Consider the following 16,301-nt stretch of genomic DNA (forward strand, 5'->3'; position numbering starts at 1 on the left):
GTTCAAATTCTTGCAGAGTCTACTATACATCAGCTAGGTTACACAAATATGGGTTGAGAGAAGATGACAACTGTGATAGATGTGGAGCGGCAGAGGCACATTTTGCACATCTGGCATGGGACTGCCCAGCAATTCACCAATATTGGGCTGACATTATAGGTGCATTACAGGATATGGCGGAGACTCATATACCCACGACACCACTAGTGGCCCTTCTTGGTTACGTTAAGGCATTGCCTAAAAGCACTAGGAATCGGATAGCAGTGGGCATATTACTAGCCAAAAGAAGACTAGCCATGAGATGGATGATAACAGGAACACTTCCCACACTCACAGAGTGGTGCACCAATCTATCATATTGTAACACTCAATCAGATCATTTCAATGCACTCATACCAATACGATGTAGACTAAAGAATATCTGGGGACCATACCAAGCATACCTCCCTCACAGAGCCACTGCAGAAACAAACACTGAGAGACAGAACAGCATTGGAGTTGGCTAGACATGTTTGTGTAGCTGTATAATCCGAGTGAGAAGTGTATTCCAGTAGGGTTGGATGCAGTCCAGCAGATTGTACTTTGTGGATACTATGCGAGGTAACAGGCGGGGAATGGCTGCTACTGTAATGGGGTCGGGGAGAATTTGGGTTGTCCAAGTATATCATCTTTAGGCTGTTCCATTGTTTCCTATTTTTGAATTAATTATACTAGCAATTTACCAGAAGATGCTAAGTAATGTTCTTTGCCATACAAGGAAAAGAATGTAAAAGAGGTGGGCTACTGTATTGATTGACATGTTAAAAAAAATGAAATAAAGGTTTTAAAAAAAGGAGTGCTTTGGCTTGGCTTGTCGTCCAACCCTCCGTCATGATCTCCATTGCTCGCTATGCAATCATCAGAGTTATCTCCCATGTGGTCATTGTCCAGGATTGAGTCCAGGAATTCTTTGTAAAGGTTGCTTTTACCCTTCTGGTGAAGGGGTGTCAACGGGGTCATGTGAACTTCTCAAGAAAGCCTCTGGGAGCCATTTGAAAACATCAAGTGTTTCTGGTAGATTACTCTCCTCTTGGACTTACTGGTTACTTAGGTCGGGGGAAAAGGTTTGCTTCTATGGTACTCTCTCAGATGGAGGGGTATGCTCTAGATAGGTGGCAAGAGAATAGTTGTCTTCCTAGGCCCTTTAGTGTCCAGTTAACAGCCATTTGTACTGAGGAATCAATAATCTCTGAAAGGTCAGTCTGCCTTGGGAAATATTCCTACTACTCATGAATCTCTGTAAAGAGGTTGTGGTTCTCTAATCCTTCCACGGAGCTCATGGCAATGTCAGTCACAAGTGTAAACAATTGTTTGGGGAGGGAGTTAAAAGATCACCTTTCATTCTACCTACCCATAGGACTTGTGCCCGACCTTGAGAGCAGTAACCTTACCAAGCAAGTTGTCAAAGGTGGGTGGCTTGAAATGTAGCAAAACTGTGAAATACCAAAATGAATTAAGGGATGCCACCAGAGAAGCTCGAAATGTCCTCTATCACGAGGAACTTTCCAAATTTAATGACTGCTCTAAACACCAGATCCGGCATCAGAGCTGTCACAATTGACAAGGTATACACGCAAGCTGATTACTACCCAGTGGCGCCTTGAAGCTTCTTGGGTCTAGTTTGCCATGGTGATGCAGTGTACCTGGTGAAATGATTAAACACTCAAAAAACCACCATTATTGACCATTTGGTAAAAATGGCTTGTCTATCATCATGATGCTCTTGAATCAGCTCCAGCAATAAAGATCTAGGCCAATATCATTGCTATCAAGTCAAAGGCAGCCCCATCAGGTTTGATAGAACATATACACAAGAGAGGTCTATTTAAAGTTGGGTCGAGACACTGCCACCACACAAGTCTATTTACTGACACCAGACCCCAGACTACATTTATGGCTGTCAGTGCTATGCTAGGTGTATAGTCCCTACATTTTAAATCAATTTAGAAGTACTCAAATTACAGAAATAGGAGTGTTTCTGAAATAATCAACACCCCAGACATACATCTTGATGTGTATCCTCAACTCTCAAAAAAACTGTCCCTCAATGTGCAACATATAGGGCATCAATATGTCATAAAAGTCTACATTGAAAAAGCAAGAATCACACATAGATTGACTAAATGCCAGCCCTTCACAGTGAGCTGGTTTTCATAGATTTAAGTCATTACTATTTAGAATTACATAGATCAAGTTTAATCTATGTAGTTTGCTGGTTTATACATAATAATATAGTAGAATAATTCATAATCACTTTATCAAAAATGTTTCTAGAAAGATTTCTTGGACAATGTAAGATTCTCAATCGTTTCCTGTACACTACAAATCAACGTTATTTAATAAAAGGCACTAATTTAGACCTCTCGAAGCCATACATACAAATTGTCCTGCCCTTCCCTGAAAAAGGACAGACGAATCCTGTGACTGAACTGTACAATATTTGTTTGGAAATCTAGCATCAAATATCTGCACCCTCACTTGTCAATAAGTTTTCTCTACTTAAAAATGATCTATGGCAGAGTGTTTATCGTACAAAAGAAAGTCATTAATATACAGCACAATGGGCTAAAAAAGTGTGTTCCATGCTCAGTGAAATTACTGATGACAAGTTATAGAGTGCAGACCAAAAATGTAATTTTCTTTTGGCTTATTCGTGGTAGTGACATAAATCCACTGTTTCATAAATCTATCCAAGTTAATTTAGAAATTATAAATTATCATAAATGACCCTGAAGCACAAATGTAAAATGCGTGATTCATCTGAACATTTATGGCTCATTTTCCACTTTGGCTAAGGTTACCATATTTTTATAGGACAAATCTGTTGTAGCCTCAAAGTATTTGCCACCCATTAAGTGAGTTCAGTGTTGGGAGACCCAGCCTTTTCAACTAAAGTTTGCTTTGTTTGCACTATAAAAAAAATGTCTAGCTAAATCGGAGTCGTAAGGGTAAATTAAAGCAAATTACCCAAATGCATTGGTTAAAAAACGTGTCTGAGAATTTAGAGGATTGCGGCCTTAGCGGATGCAAAGCTCGAACACTCCGTGCCTGCCATCGGATATGGGGATTTACTGCTTCTGAAGGGACCACCAAGGATGAGCGTTTTATCCTGCAGTCTCTGTAACAAAGGCAGTCTCTGTATTTGAGGAAACAAGAGCGGCCATGTCTCTCTGTGAAGTTCGAATTGAGGACCTGAGGAGCCACTCAGAGACCTACAAGAGGGCAGCAGCAACAGCAGGCCGCTGCTGGGCGTCACCAAACTAGAGGCAAAGCTTCAGGTGATACAACTCAGGTTGACGTGGGGACAAGGAAGTCACCCCCTGGGCCAGACAAAGCAGAGGCGACCTGGACACTCAGTGGCCACAATGATGAGTCAACATGTCTGAGAGGAGGCCCAGGGTGATCACCAGTCAAGCCTTATATGGATAGCATGGATAGCAGACAAGATTAGGGATGAAGAGTCTCAGGGTGGCGGGCTGAACTGTTGCTTTCATTGCACAGACAGGGCTCAAGAACTCTACTTGCCCACTCTCTTTGGCAAGTCAGAGTTTATCAGTCGAGTCTGGTTTTATCAGGGAGAGCCATATTTAGGGCCTACTCGCCCGTTCTGGCATGCTGACAAAGAACAAGTCTTCTGTTCATTCAGAAAAAGAAGGAGAAATAAAGATGTCTTCCACTCTTGGTATTATCTTGTCACATTTGCTGTGTTCAGAGACAGAGGTCAGAGGTCAGTTTACGTCTTCTTACAATACTTTTTTTCCGTAACTGCAGAGTTCCAGTATTTTGTAAAGTGAGCTATCTGACCTGCTGTACTAAGAGTGTGAAAAAAAGGCTTTGGGATGTCCGTTTTTTTCCTACCATACAACATTTAAATAACTGATAAGTGAACTGAACAAACATTTCAAAATGAATTTCAGTAGTTATAAAATCCATTTTCTGTAATTCTGAGTTATGATTTTTTTTTTTTATTGGACGTAAAACAAATCAGAACACTTGACATGGTGATGTGCCAATGATAAATATGTTTGCTGACACCCACCCAATTTTCACATATTAGTGTTTCTAAACTATATCGTTTTATAAGTAAAGCTGCATGCTAGTTGGAAAGTTTTCGGCCATTTCAATGGGAAATGCACTGTCTGTAAATGACTGTGCGCTATCACATAAAGGTTTATTAATATAAGACCATATGCGCAAAACCTTTTTGAGGTCACGAACAACCCAATTAGCAGAATCGGATTGTTTGCGACCACAAAAAGGTTTAATGTACAAAAGCCATGTTGTGATTTGGTGACTTATGAATCGCAATTTGCAGCCCTGCCAAGTAACGCATTTCAGTGAGGTGATCCGCATCACCGCACTGAAATGAGACGTCACGCATATAAGGGCCTGTGTCCATTAAGCGCTGGGATTATAAAATACAAGTGTCAGTCAGTGGCAAAGGCAGGCAGCCTGTGCTGCACTGGAGTCTTCTCAATGGGGGCTGGGCTCTGAGCTGCCCGCTGGCTACAGTATATCAACTGTATTGAATCGAAGGCCGCGCAGTAGCGTGGCATACTTTCACTTTCTTGAGTCTTTTGTCAGTTAGCCACAGACTTTGATAGGCCACTTGACAGGACGTCTTGACGCCCGTGCATAGCTGCCAAGGTTTGAGATTGCTATGTGTGATATTTTCATAATATCTCTGTAATTATGAGTGACACTTTCTAGCAAGCAAAATCAAGCAATTTAGACAAGTAAAACATTTAACTATAAGAAATTACACCAAACTGAGCAAAGAGAAACGAAGAAGATTTTAAAACTGCTGCGAAATACCAAAAATTGGTAGGGCACTAACCGGAGACAGATTGTATGAGTGCAAAATAGACAGCCAAGTATTTTGCTTATGTTTGGCATGTCCATGGTATTAGTGGACTTATGAATGACATTTAACTACCAAATGTGTGACACTTAGAGTAACACTTTCTCACGAGTAAAACCACGTAACGAGGTGCATTTTACACAAGAAGTTCTAATAATATCTTGCAACTGGAGCAAACCCCATGAAATGAAAGGTTACACTTGCTTTATTATGCACTCTAAATGTCTGCAGTTTTTGTGGCAGGCTATCTTATACTAAAGGCAATACAATTTTGAAACAATTTGCATATTCATGTGCTTACAGTCGCAGACTGGCTCCTCATAGCACTATAATAAGAAGTAACTAGCACTACTGAGCCAAGAAGGACAAACTTCTATTCCTCTGTGGTTACAGCTGCACTGAGCTGGAAATTGCCAGACATAATTTATCGCACTTGCAACATGAATACAATTTGTCCTGTGCGTGAAAAAAAACTCCCAGGCAGGCTAATTCTTAAATGAATGGTGTGCACTAACTTGCATTGCTGCCTTCTATTGATAAGGAAATGCTGCAGAGATCAACTGAACGGGACACACAGAGCCTGTAGACTCACATGCTGGCTGCCGGTAAACAAGTGCTTCTGCATGTACCACTCTGAGTGCTTCACCACTTCGACTTCGTTTCTTCTTTTGGCTGAGCTCTTCGGTTGGCTGGGCAGGGGCCAAGAGGGCATGAGTTGCAACAGCAGTTGAAGATTGTGCCTGAGCAGGGACGTCACCGGAACTAAGCAGCATATCTTCGCTGCGAGAAGTGCGGTATTCTGGCTGGTAATGGTGCTTATTGACTTCTGGTATTGATTGTGTGCTGTTAGCCCAGTTGCCATCCGTGCCAGTCTGAGCCAGAGAGTCTACAGCACCTACCCCCCTAACTAAAACAATACAACAGTTTGCTGCAACACCTAAATTCGGTTCTGGAGGGAGAGGCCCAGCTGATTTAAAGGGCTTTCTCTAGCGCCATTCTGTGCCCTCTTTAGCAGCGACTATTAATATTTTCTCCAGCGGACCACCTGTCGGGTGGTCCGGTTGTTAGATAATTTCCATTTTGGATTTAGGTAGAGCCAGCCCTGCCAAGTATCATGCATCAGGTGTGATACTAACACATTTCAGTGTGGTGATCCGCATCACCACACTGAAATGCGACGTCACGCATATAAGGGCCTGTTTCCATTAGGCACTGCGATTATAAAACACTAGTGTCCGTCACTGTCAGTGGCAGAGGCAGGAAGCCTGCGCTGCACTGAAGACCTCTCAATGGGGGCTGGGCTCTGAGCTACCCGCTTGCTACAGTATATCAACTGTAGTAAATCGAAGGCCACACAGTAGTGCGGCGTACTTTCACTTTCGTGAGTCTTTTGTCAGTTTGCCACAGTCTTTGATATGTCACGTGACAGGACATCCTGACGCCCGTGGCACATGCCCAGCATGCATAAATTCAAGCTCCTTGGCTGCTCGCAATGCAGTGGCACAGGCAGCTCTACCTAAATCCAAAATGGAAATTATCCCGCGGCCGTATCACCCGACAGGTGGTCCGCCGGAGGAATTATTAATTGCCGCTGCTGAAGAGGGCACAGAACGGCACTAGAGAGGGCCCTTTAAATCAGCTGGGCCTCTCCCTGCAGAAACGAATGTAAGAGTTGCAGCGAATGGTTGTATTGTTTTAGTTAGGGGGGTAGGCGCTGTGGACTCTTTGGCTCAGGCTGGCACGGATGGCAGTTGGGCTAACAGCACACAATCAGTAATAGAAGTCATTAAGTGCCATTACCAGCCAGAATACAGCACTTCTCCCAGTGAAGAAATGCTTTTTAGTTCCGGTGACGTCTCTGCTCAGGCACACTCTTCAACTGCTGCTGCAACCCGTGCCCTCTAGTCCCCTGCCCAGCTAAACGAAGAGCTCAGCCACAAGAAGAAAGGAAGTTGAAGTGGTGAAGCGCTCAGACTGGTACATGCAGAAGCACTTGTTTACCGGCAGCAGGCAGGTGAGTCTACAGGCTCTGTGTGTCCCTTTCTGTTGATCTCTGCAGCATTTTCTTATCAATACAAGGCAGCAATGCAAGTTAGTGAACATCATTCATTTCAGATTGATCCTGCCCGGGAGTTTTTGTTCAAGCACAGGACTAAATCTATTCATGTTGTAAGTGCCATAAATTATGTCTGGCAATTTACAGCTAAGTGCAGCTGTAACCACAGAGGAATAGAAGTTTGTCCTTCTTGGCTCAGTAGTGCTAGTTACTTCGTATTATAGTGCTATGAGCAGCCAGTCTGCGACTGTAAGCACATGAATATGAAAATTGTTTCAAAATTGTATTGTGTATAGTATAAGATAGCCTGCCACAAAACTGCAGACATTTAGAGTGCATAATAAAGCAAGTGTAACCTTTAATTTCATGGGGTTTGCTCCAGTTGCAAGATATTATTAGAACTTCTCGTGTAAAATGTTTGATATTTCTCTGTCCATGCACCTCATTACGTGGTTTTACTTGTGAGAAAGTGTTACTCTAAGTGTCACACATTTGGTAGTTAAATGTCATTCATAAGTATCCTAATACCATGGACATGCCACACATAAGCAAAAAACTTGGCTGCCTATTTTACACTCATACAATGTGTCTCCAGGTAGTGCCCTCCAATTTCTGGTAGTTCGCAGCAGTTTTAAAATCTTCTTAGTTTCTCTTTGCTCATTTGGGTGTAATTTCTTGTAGTTAAATGTTTTACTTGTCTAAATTCCTTGATTTTGCTTACTAGAAAGTGTCACTCATAGTCGTTGAAATGTCACTCATAATTACAGTGACATTATGAAAATGTCCCACATAGCAATCTCAAACCTTGGCAGCTATGAATTTGGGTTTGCAAATTGGTATTTGGAAGGGGCGTGTTCAGGGCGTCCCTTCTTAAAACGATTCGCAGTGGCATGCATGAATGTTTTGTGATCAATTTAAGGTCATCAAACATTTATTCAAGTGGTAACCAGTCTCCATTGGACCCCTTTCCCTTTAAGAATGTGATACTAATTTTTTTAGGAGCAGGTAGTGGACTCACGGACGACTCCCTACTCTTAAAAAAATCTAACTTAGGGGGCATGGCCAAGATGGCAGCAAGGTAGGAGACTTCTCGCTGTCTCTCCCACCCGAATTTATAGCACTTTCCTTGAAGCAGCACAGCCTCCAAAACACCGAAGGAAAAGCAAGATTCCTGAGCAAGGGATCCCTGCAGTGGGGCCCTGGGGCGAAGCAAGCAGTGCGGCGATCGACTGCGGTAGACCATGAGGTTGCAGAGACAGCAGCGGCTGGCGTGGCGTTCGCTCTACGGGAGTTACAGCCGACTGAGGACATGAGCACCAGGGGCGCTGCAACGGGAACTCCGAGGAGGGAGTGCTGGGATACAGGCTGAGGGCTCCAGTGAGCTGCACTCTGAGAAATTGAGCGGAAAACGCGGCGGGGGAGAGAGCTGTGCCTAGCCGAGGGCCTGGGCAGCCCCCTGAGTGTCTTAGGCACCAGGGGGCGCGTCAGACGTTCTGGATTGGGGATGCCCGGAGGAGCAGGACAATACCTGAGAACTGAGGTGAGCTTAATTTTGATGGTATTACTGGACGGCCGCGAACGATTGCTGTGTGGTAGGCAACCGAGGCAGAGGGACGGACGAGGCGGAGGCCTCGCACGACCTGGGACCCAGAGAGACTGCGTAGGGTGTCCAGCGGGGCGCTGATATACAGAAAGGAGCAACTGGGGGAGGCCTGAGGGCATTACTGCACTAGTCCGTCTGCTTTTGAGTCCGACACTATCTGTGGTTAATATTTATGACATAAATGTAAAGGCAACCATTCAATGAGGGTCACAGGGATTCAAAGTTTAGAGACCTGACCTGGTTAATATCCCCAGAAACCACTACATGTATAACACAGTAACACAGCGGGTCTAACAGCCGAAAAGATAAGCTGCGTTGTCAAACCAAACTGGTTCGGTTTGACAGCGCAGCTTATCTTTTCGGCTGTTAGATCCCCTGTGTTTCTGTGTTATACATAAATGTAAAGGCCACAGGACAAATAAAATGGCTCTACTGAAGGAATTCTACTAGTGACGTCGCTGACGTCAGTCATTCTGGCATTAAGTGATACTAAATAGAAATAAATGGTATTAGAGTCGGGCAGTGTGAGAGGCCCACTTCAAGTTTAATACTTTGATGTCACTGTTTTTGGCAGCATGTAAGGCACCCGGGGCTGAGAGATATATCAATCAACAACTATTTAGATTGTGAGCACTTATAAAGCAAGCTGAAAGGGAGAGCGTTGGATCAGGCGCAGGACTCTGGGTTTGTAAAGGTGGGTTGTTTTAGCGTTTCCAAGCGCGGGCCGGTTTTTCTTACCATTATTGTGTACAATGTATTTGTGTCTATATTTTTGTGGATCTCAGTACGTTCATGTGCATACATCGTATAACTATGTGTGTATGTAAAAATATGCATGGTTTGTCCTCGCCTCATGTTAACATCTTGGCAGGTCCACTCAGCCTCTCATCCATCCAAGTGCGATACAATTGTAAGTACTGGGTAGATTAACAGTAAACCATTGAGCAGAATTAGCAGTGAACAGCAACCGGGCCAGAATATCTCAACGGGTGGTGGAAAGATTTACAGATTCATGTGTTATATTTTGTTATGTTGTTATATAATGTTATGTGACGTTACCTTAATGTTATGTTACGTTACCTTTCATGGGCTAAACCGCACGGGCGAGACCGATTTCATTGCAAATACCCACCTCAGCACCATCACAACATCTCCTCAGCATCACTCAACACCCCCACAGCACCCCAAAGTACCGCATCAGCACAGCACTACCTTTTCAACAGTGTTCCACAAGTACAGCACCCACTCAGCATCACTCCACACCAACTCAGCACCACCTGAGCGCCACCTCAGCATCACTCAGCACCAGCACAGCACTACTTCCGCACCAGCACGGCACCACCTAGCACCAGCTCAGCATAAGCACAGCACCACCTCTGCATTAGTGCACCACCACCAGCGCAGCCCCACCTCAGCACCAGTGCAGCCCCAACACAGCAGCAACTCTGCACCAATGTGTACCACTTCAGCATCAGCGCAGCACCACTTCACCATCATTGCAGTTCCACCCCAGCATCAGTGCAGCATCACCTTAGCACAGCACCAACTCAACATCACCTCAAGACTTGGCTGTTCGAGCAGTAGCGGACCCCCCTCCCCTAGCACCTTGAGACCCTCTGGGTGAGTAGTGCGCTATATAAATGCTTTGATTGATTGACTCATCACGACCTGAGCATCACCTGAGCATAGCGCAGCACCAACATCTAAGCAGTTAACAAAATAATCACACTACACATTTTATAACACTCACCGCAACATAATTAAACTCAACATATTTACACTCAACTCAATACAACATAAAAACATCCCACATAAATGCACTCTACACCACATACCAGCAATCCACATACATGCCATCCACACAACACATAATTCAAATTAGCATATTTTCACTCAACGCCAGTTACACACCAACCCTGTAATCTCTCCCTCACATACCCACTGCCTCTCATCCCACTGCCACTACCCTCTCTCATCTCGCAATTCCACTACCCCCTAACATCCCTCCCTCACACTCACTATCTCCTCTCTATACTGCCTGCTCACACATGCTTCCTTCCTGTACCACCTCGCGCGGTGCCAGGGAAGACGGGAAAGGAAAGAGTAAAATTCCTCGCAGTATCATCCTGACTTCACCATCTTGCCTGTTCAGTCACCCCTTTGAAATATTAGTTAACTGTTTTAAAGTTAAGTGACTTGGTTTTTTTTTATTTAAAATACAAAACCTGTAAATGCGTGGACATACCTTTCAAACTGTTAACTCTAAAATGAGGGCGAAGTCAGACGTTGCAGAGGAGTTCCATTAAGATGAATAGGCAGTTTTTTAGAGGGGTGCTATAGGTTTGAAAAGGAGGCGGGTGTCCCAAAAGAAGTTTAGGGAGTATTTTTTTGGGGTCAGGTGGAGGAATAGTAGTAAAAAGAAGGTGACCCCTGTCGTATGGATTTTCCATACACTGCCAACTTATACCAAATAAAATATCTATCACATTCTGAACTTCTTTAGGTTTATCCACTTGTATTTGGCTTATTTCAAATATGTTAAAATATATTAAACAGGACAGGGCGGAGAATGTATCACGACGCACTTCGCTAACCGCCACTTGGCAGCGACAAGTGATAATAGCCGGACGTGGCGGGCACGTGCCCTCGTCCGCTAACAGCTGAATTTAAGAGGCACGCGCCATACCTGATGTATAAGTTTGGTCCTTCGGATGGGCACCACAGCAGAACAGGAGGGTGGACAGGAGTAAAACAAGGCAGTCCTGAGCCCTATAGAAGACCATGCTCACGTGGCTCGCGTGCGCGGGTCAGGAGAGGCGTTCCGCTCCATGACCCGCCCTGTGTCTTTCTTTATTGCGGCGCTGTGTGGTGTTCTCCTTGGTCGGGTTCCGGGTACCTCCGCTGCACGCGCGCAATCTTCAGCAGAGGTTCGTTCCGCTTAGCGCGAAAGGAACGGTGTGACCTCCCACACCACCGTACTTGCAATGACGTTAGAAAAGGTGCCTTTGTGATGTGAGGGTTTTGTTTGTGGAAAAGGGCGTTGGAATGCGGCTGGATTCCAACGTGGAAACGAACGACGTGTTCGTCTGTAGTCTAGAGTTATTTGTTAAACAGTGGCTGGTGTTTTGAATAACGGAGCAAAAAATGAAAGAATGTTCCTAGCGGTTCTATGAAGCCACGATTATTCTAAGGAGTGCGAATGAGATATTTGCACCCTTTGTTTGGCCACCCTCAGCACTCCGACTTGGTATTAAGAGCCAGCTAATATTGGGACGCACTAGTCCTCCCATGTCGGGTTGTTAAGACATACGTATCAAAGTGAGATAGTTGGAAAACAAAACGGGAACACGTATTTCCACATTGGGTTATATTGAGGCAGAGCCAATTTTACGTGGGACACCTAAAATAAAGCAATTTTGGCTTTAGAAATCTGGAGTTCCACCCGTAAGTTGGGTCATGTATGGTGAGGGTATGTTTTTCTTGCTTTGTAATTTCATATGGCAACCGTACCTTGCAGTAATAAGGATACACCTTGAGCTTGAAACAGATCTGATTCCTGTAAAAAAAAAATATCTTCACTCTAAGAGTGGAATTCACAAATTCTTAACAAATCCCAACGTTTAAAATAAAACTATCTCATGATCTCCCATGTTCTGTGGCAGACTGTAAGGCGCGTCCACCTGAAAAAGTCACACGACTCTGCAGCAACGTTTTCTGCTACATAACACACAATAATAATGCAGTAGGAATATTAACCCACCAATGTACCTCTAAGTATTTATGCTTTAAGACAGATGACTGAGTCTTGCAGAGATGAATATAGAGATGTCAGGTGACGCCGAATGTGATCATAAAATGGTCAACAAGATTAATGTGCTTGATACCAACAACGCTGTGCTTGTGTTTTTTCAAAAGTTTTTTTTACCATCATCTTGCCTTTCCATAATACGGTAAACAAAATATGCTAGTATTTATAAACTCAGTGGTACTCAGTATTTGACCAAAGAAGGTTTAAGTGCCCTGAACATTAATACATTATGGTCATTAACTTACTGAGATAACAATTAGCACTCCATACATATTTTTAGTGTCAGTGCCTGCTGAAGTGTCTGGATGTGGTGATGATGATATATTATGACAAGCTAATTATCAACTGACAAAGTACATTAGAAGCACTGCTTTAATTGCTGCATTGAGCTGATGCCTCTTACCAAAGAACCACCAAAAGTATTCCATTGAGTTCTTTAAAAAATCACATAATCTTTTTATTAATGGTCCGTTATTTTGGTTTTCACTTAACTACATGACTTGCATTCTTATTTCTTTCAATGATGTCATGTATAGACAATTACAGTATCCATTAAAAACCATCCCCACGTCCCAATGCATATCAGACCAATGTTCTTCGTCAGTGTGTGATAATATTCAATAAACTTTACATTACCATCACAACTCTCCCACAGAACCTCGGTCTCAATCCACAGCTCCTTGTCCTCATTCACTAGACCTAATTCTTGTTTCACCGGCTCCTTTTCCTGGCCCTATGCCCCAGGAGAGTTGGGAGTCTGTCGGTTGGAGATATGCTGCTCTGGGAGAAGTCTAGATTCATTTGAGAATTCAGGTCCTTGTATCTGGAGTTGCGCTGCATACAATCTACATGTTAATCTTGGCTGAACAACTTGGCATCTTATTAAACTAATCAGGTGAATAAAGACAAGACTGCCCAAACACTTATACAGACACAAATATTTGATTATTGGTAACTAGCATCTCCACTACACATGTATATAAAGTCCGAGGATCAATACAGGGGACATTATTACCATACTCTCTGTTGTCATTACTGCTTGACACTCCTGCTGAGTTTTTGAGCTGCTCTCCACGCCACCGCTGCAGTCGGGCCTGCGAACACTGAACCCTGGTGGGACTCGCTGTCCCAAGGTACACTGGCCTTTGATTCCCACATGGTTAGCAGCTGCCGCTGGTGGAGGCGTGGTGAACGCGCTATTTAGCACTGCCTCAACCTCCGCGGCGCGGGTTGTTACAGGGGACATTATTACCACACTCTCTGCTGGCATTACTGCTTGACGCTGCTGCTGAGTTTGTGGGCTGCTCTCCACGCCACCGCTGCAGTCAGGGCCGCAAACACCGAACCCTGGTGGGACTCGCTGTCCCAAGGTACACTGGCCCTTGATTCCCGCATTGGTTGAGCTGCCGCTGGGGGAGGCATGGTGATTGCGCTATTTAGCGCTGCCTCAACCCCCGCGGCGTGGGTTGCTACACGGGACAATATTACCATACTGTCTGCTGGCATTACTGCTTGACCCTGCTGCTGAGTTTTTGGGCTGCAGTCGGGCCCTTGAACACCAAACTCTGGTGGGACTCGCTGTCCCAGGGTACACTGGCCCTTGATTCCCGCATTGGTTGCTGCTCCCGCTGGGGGAGGCGTGGTGATCGTGCAATTTAGCGCTGCCTCGACCCCCGCGGTGCCGGGCCAAGCCCGGGCCCCTCTGAGCCCGTCCGAGACTGATTGAGGCTGGGCTGGGCCACCCCCTTGAAAATTCGTGCTACGTGAGTCGCCATGTTGAATGACTGGACATTTGGTAATATTTGTTGAAACTGGGAGAGTGTTCGGGGGTCTTAAAGAGTGAAGGTTTGGGATTATAGCATCTGAAGCATTGTAGGGAGTTTGTCTGTTCTACCCAATTGAACAATAATTGTATATGTATTTTCCCTATATCGAGGAAGCTCAGTCATTATACAAGTATGGGGGAGAGTACCCCTCCACCTATAAGGCCAAACACTAGACAGAAGGCCTCTGTGCGAACCCCCTCTGTGAAACCCACAGCTATCGATGAAATGTTACGCCAGGCAATTGGTGCTGTTTCCAGCGAGATAGAACGTACCGAGAGACGCCTCTCCCTAACACCAAAGATCCCAAGAATTACACCAACTTTGGAAACAGGAGTTTTTTATTCTCCCCAAACAATAAATCTCTCAATTACTCCTGACTTAATGTCTGTTCAAGAAAATGCAATTCTTGAAAATTTATGTAAAATTGACTCGGGGGGTTGGGGGGGGCAAATAGGATAGGTGGCCATCGGAAACAAAAAGCTCATAAGGGGGGGAAGCAAGCAAACCGTACACTGAGGGTAGCACCAAAACAACAGACAGAGGGCAATGTAGCTGGTATAAACAGTACAGAGCCAATGGAGCCTCCGATATGGACGTCAACTTTGGTTAAAGAGCTCAAAACCCACTTTGAAAATCTTGTAAAATCTGAGCTAGAAGTTGTAACGAGACAAATAGAGAAGCTGACTTCGTTGGTAGATACTTGGGGGAGTAAAAAAGTCACAGCCCTGAATACTTTTGAAACTAACAAATCTGTGGATCAAGCCTCCGTTCACCAACGCAAACATGTGGTCCCATCTGTCTCTACTGCTCTACGCGCATCAAATCCCCCAATTGGGCCTATCCCCGCCACTCAACAACTTGTAGATCCAGTTGTTTTCCAAAATAAGGCAACCCAAGCTGAGGATATTGCCCATGGCACTAGGAATACGGTAACAACCTTAGGCCCCCTAGTGGAAAAAAACTTATCTAGCAATCGCAAAGGAGATAATGGGAATACTCGCCAATCTAACTTAAGGACAACAAACCCTTCCCCGCCATGCATAGACCTACCTCCAGCTTTTACTCCCTATGTTGTTATATTAGCTGGAGTACCAGAGTTGGAAATAGGTAGTGGGGAGTCTAAACCTGAATTGAAAAACCAAATTATTTTTTGGCTAAACAAATATAGACCTCTCCCACCTTTAATACAGAGTGAAATTGTATCCGCTAGGAGAGTTAGCTGGTTGGGACAGAGGCGGAAAGAAATTCCAGGGGGATTGCGTTTTGATTAACTTTAGGGACACTAGGGTGGTCCAATATATTCTCAAATGGGGATTGTACAGGGAGAACAGTGGCACCCAGACACTCCCTTTAGGCTATTTTCTTTATCCACCCAGTCCCTTATTAGAAAAGATGGGAAGCATATACAAAAAGTGAGAAATGAGACCCCAGACTGGAAATTTGCTAAACATGGGTCGGGGCCCAGAAATTGTCTTGCCTTTCAATATCCCAGTTAGCAACAGATACACTAACCTAGATCTAGTTGATTGACTGGATCCTACAGATAAACAAATAGAAGGTACACCCATGCAGTCAGTTGAGTACCAAAACTGTGAAAGATCTGAGCCTGTTGGTTACCCTCTTAGGAAAACACATGAGGCTATAGTGGCACTCAGCAGTTCTGGTGCCCCTATTAATACGAAGGTCCCCCTACTGGGAGGGGAACTAACCAGTGCACAGCAAAAGGACCGTAGTCTTATTCCATAAACATTGTAATCAAAGAAGTCTGTGTGAAAGCCCGAAATGCATCGGGATTTTGTTTTGTGGATTACAATGGTTGGATCATATTGCGTGTAGTGACACGCTTTTGGCTGAACATGAATATGCAAGAATATTCTTTATGAAAGGATTAAAAACTTTGAAATCTTTCACACAGACTTCTTTGATTACAATGTTTATGGAATAAGACTACGGTCCTTTTGCTGTGCACTGGTTAGTTCCCCTCCCAGTAGGGGGACCTTCGTAATTTCTAGCTTTGTGCTCACACTGCTGGGCTAGACAGTGTCTCTATCCAGTGGCACGCTACAACTCTTTACAACACACAAATCTGGTTCATCAACGCTGTGCGA

The 16,301-nt window shown here is 44.3% G+C and overlaps 1 protein-coding gene across 1 annotated transcript in view; it reads right to left on the minus strand.

Moving 5' to 3' along the window:
* LOC144773802 (uncharacterized) overlaps nucleotides 1–11,545 on the minus strand; it is a 3,430,469-nt gene extending 3,418,924 nt beyond the window's left edge. The window contains exon 1 of the mRNA XM_078658904.1: nucleotides 11,246–11,545. Within this exon, the coding sequence (XP_078515030.1) occupies nucleotides 11,246–11,342 (97 nt within the window). The 5' untranslated portion in view covers nucleotides 11,343–11,545. The remainder of the gene's footprint in view (nucleotides 1–11,245) is intronic.
* Between the last annotated feature and the right edge of the window lie 4,756 nt (nucleotides 11,546–16,301).

This window comes from Lissotriton helveticus, chromosome 8 (assembly GCF_964261635.1).
Source record: "Lissotriton helveticus chromosome 8, aLisHel1.1, whole genome shotgun sequence".
Taxonomy (NCBI): domain Eukaryota; kingdom Metazoa; phylum Chordata; class Amphibia; order Caudata; family Salamandridae; genus Lissotriton; species Lissotriton helveticus.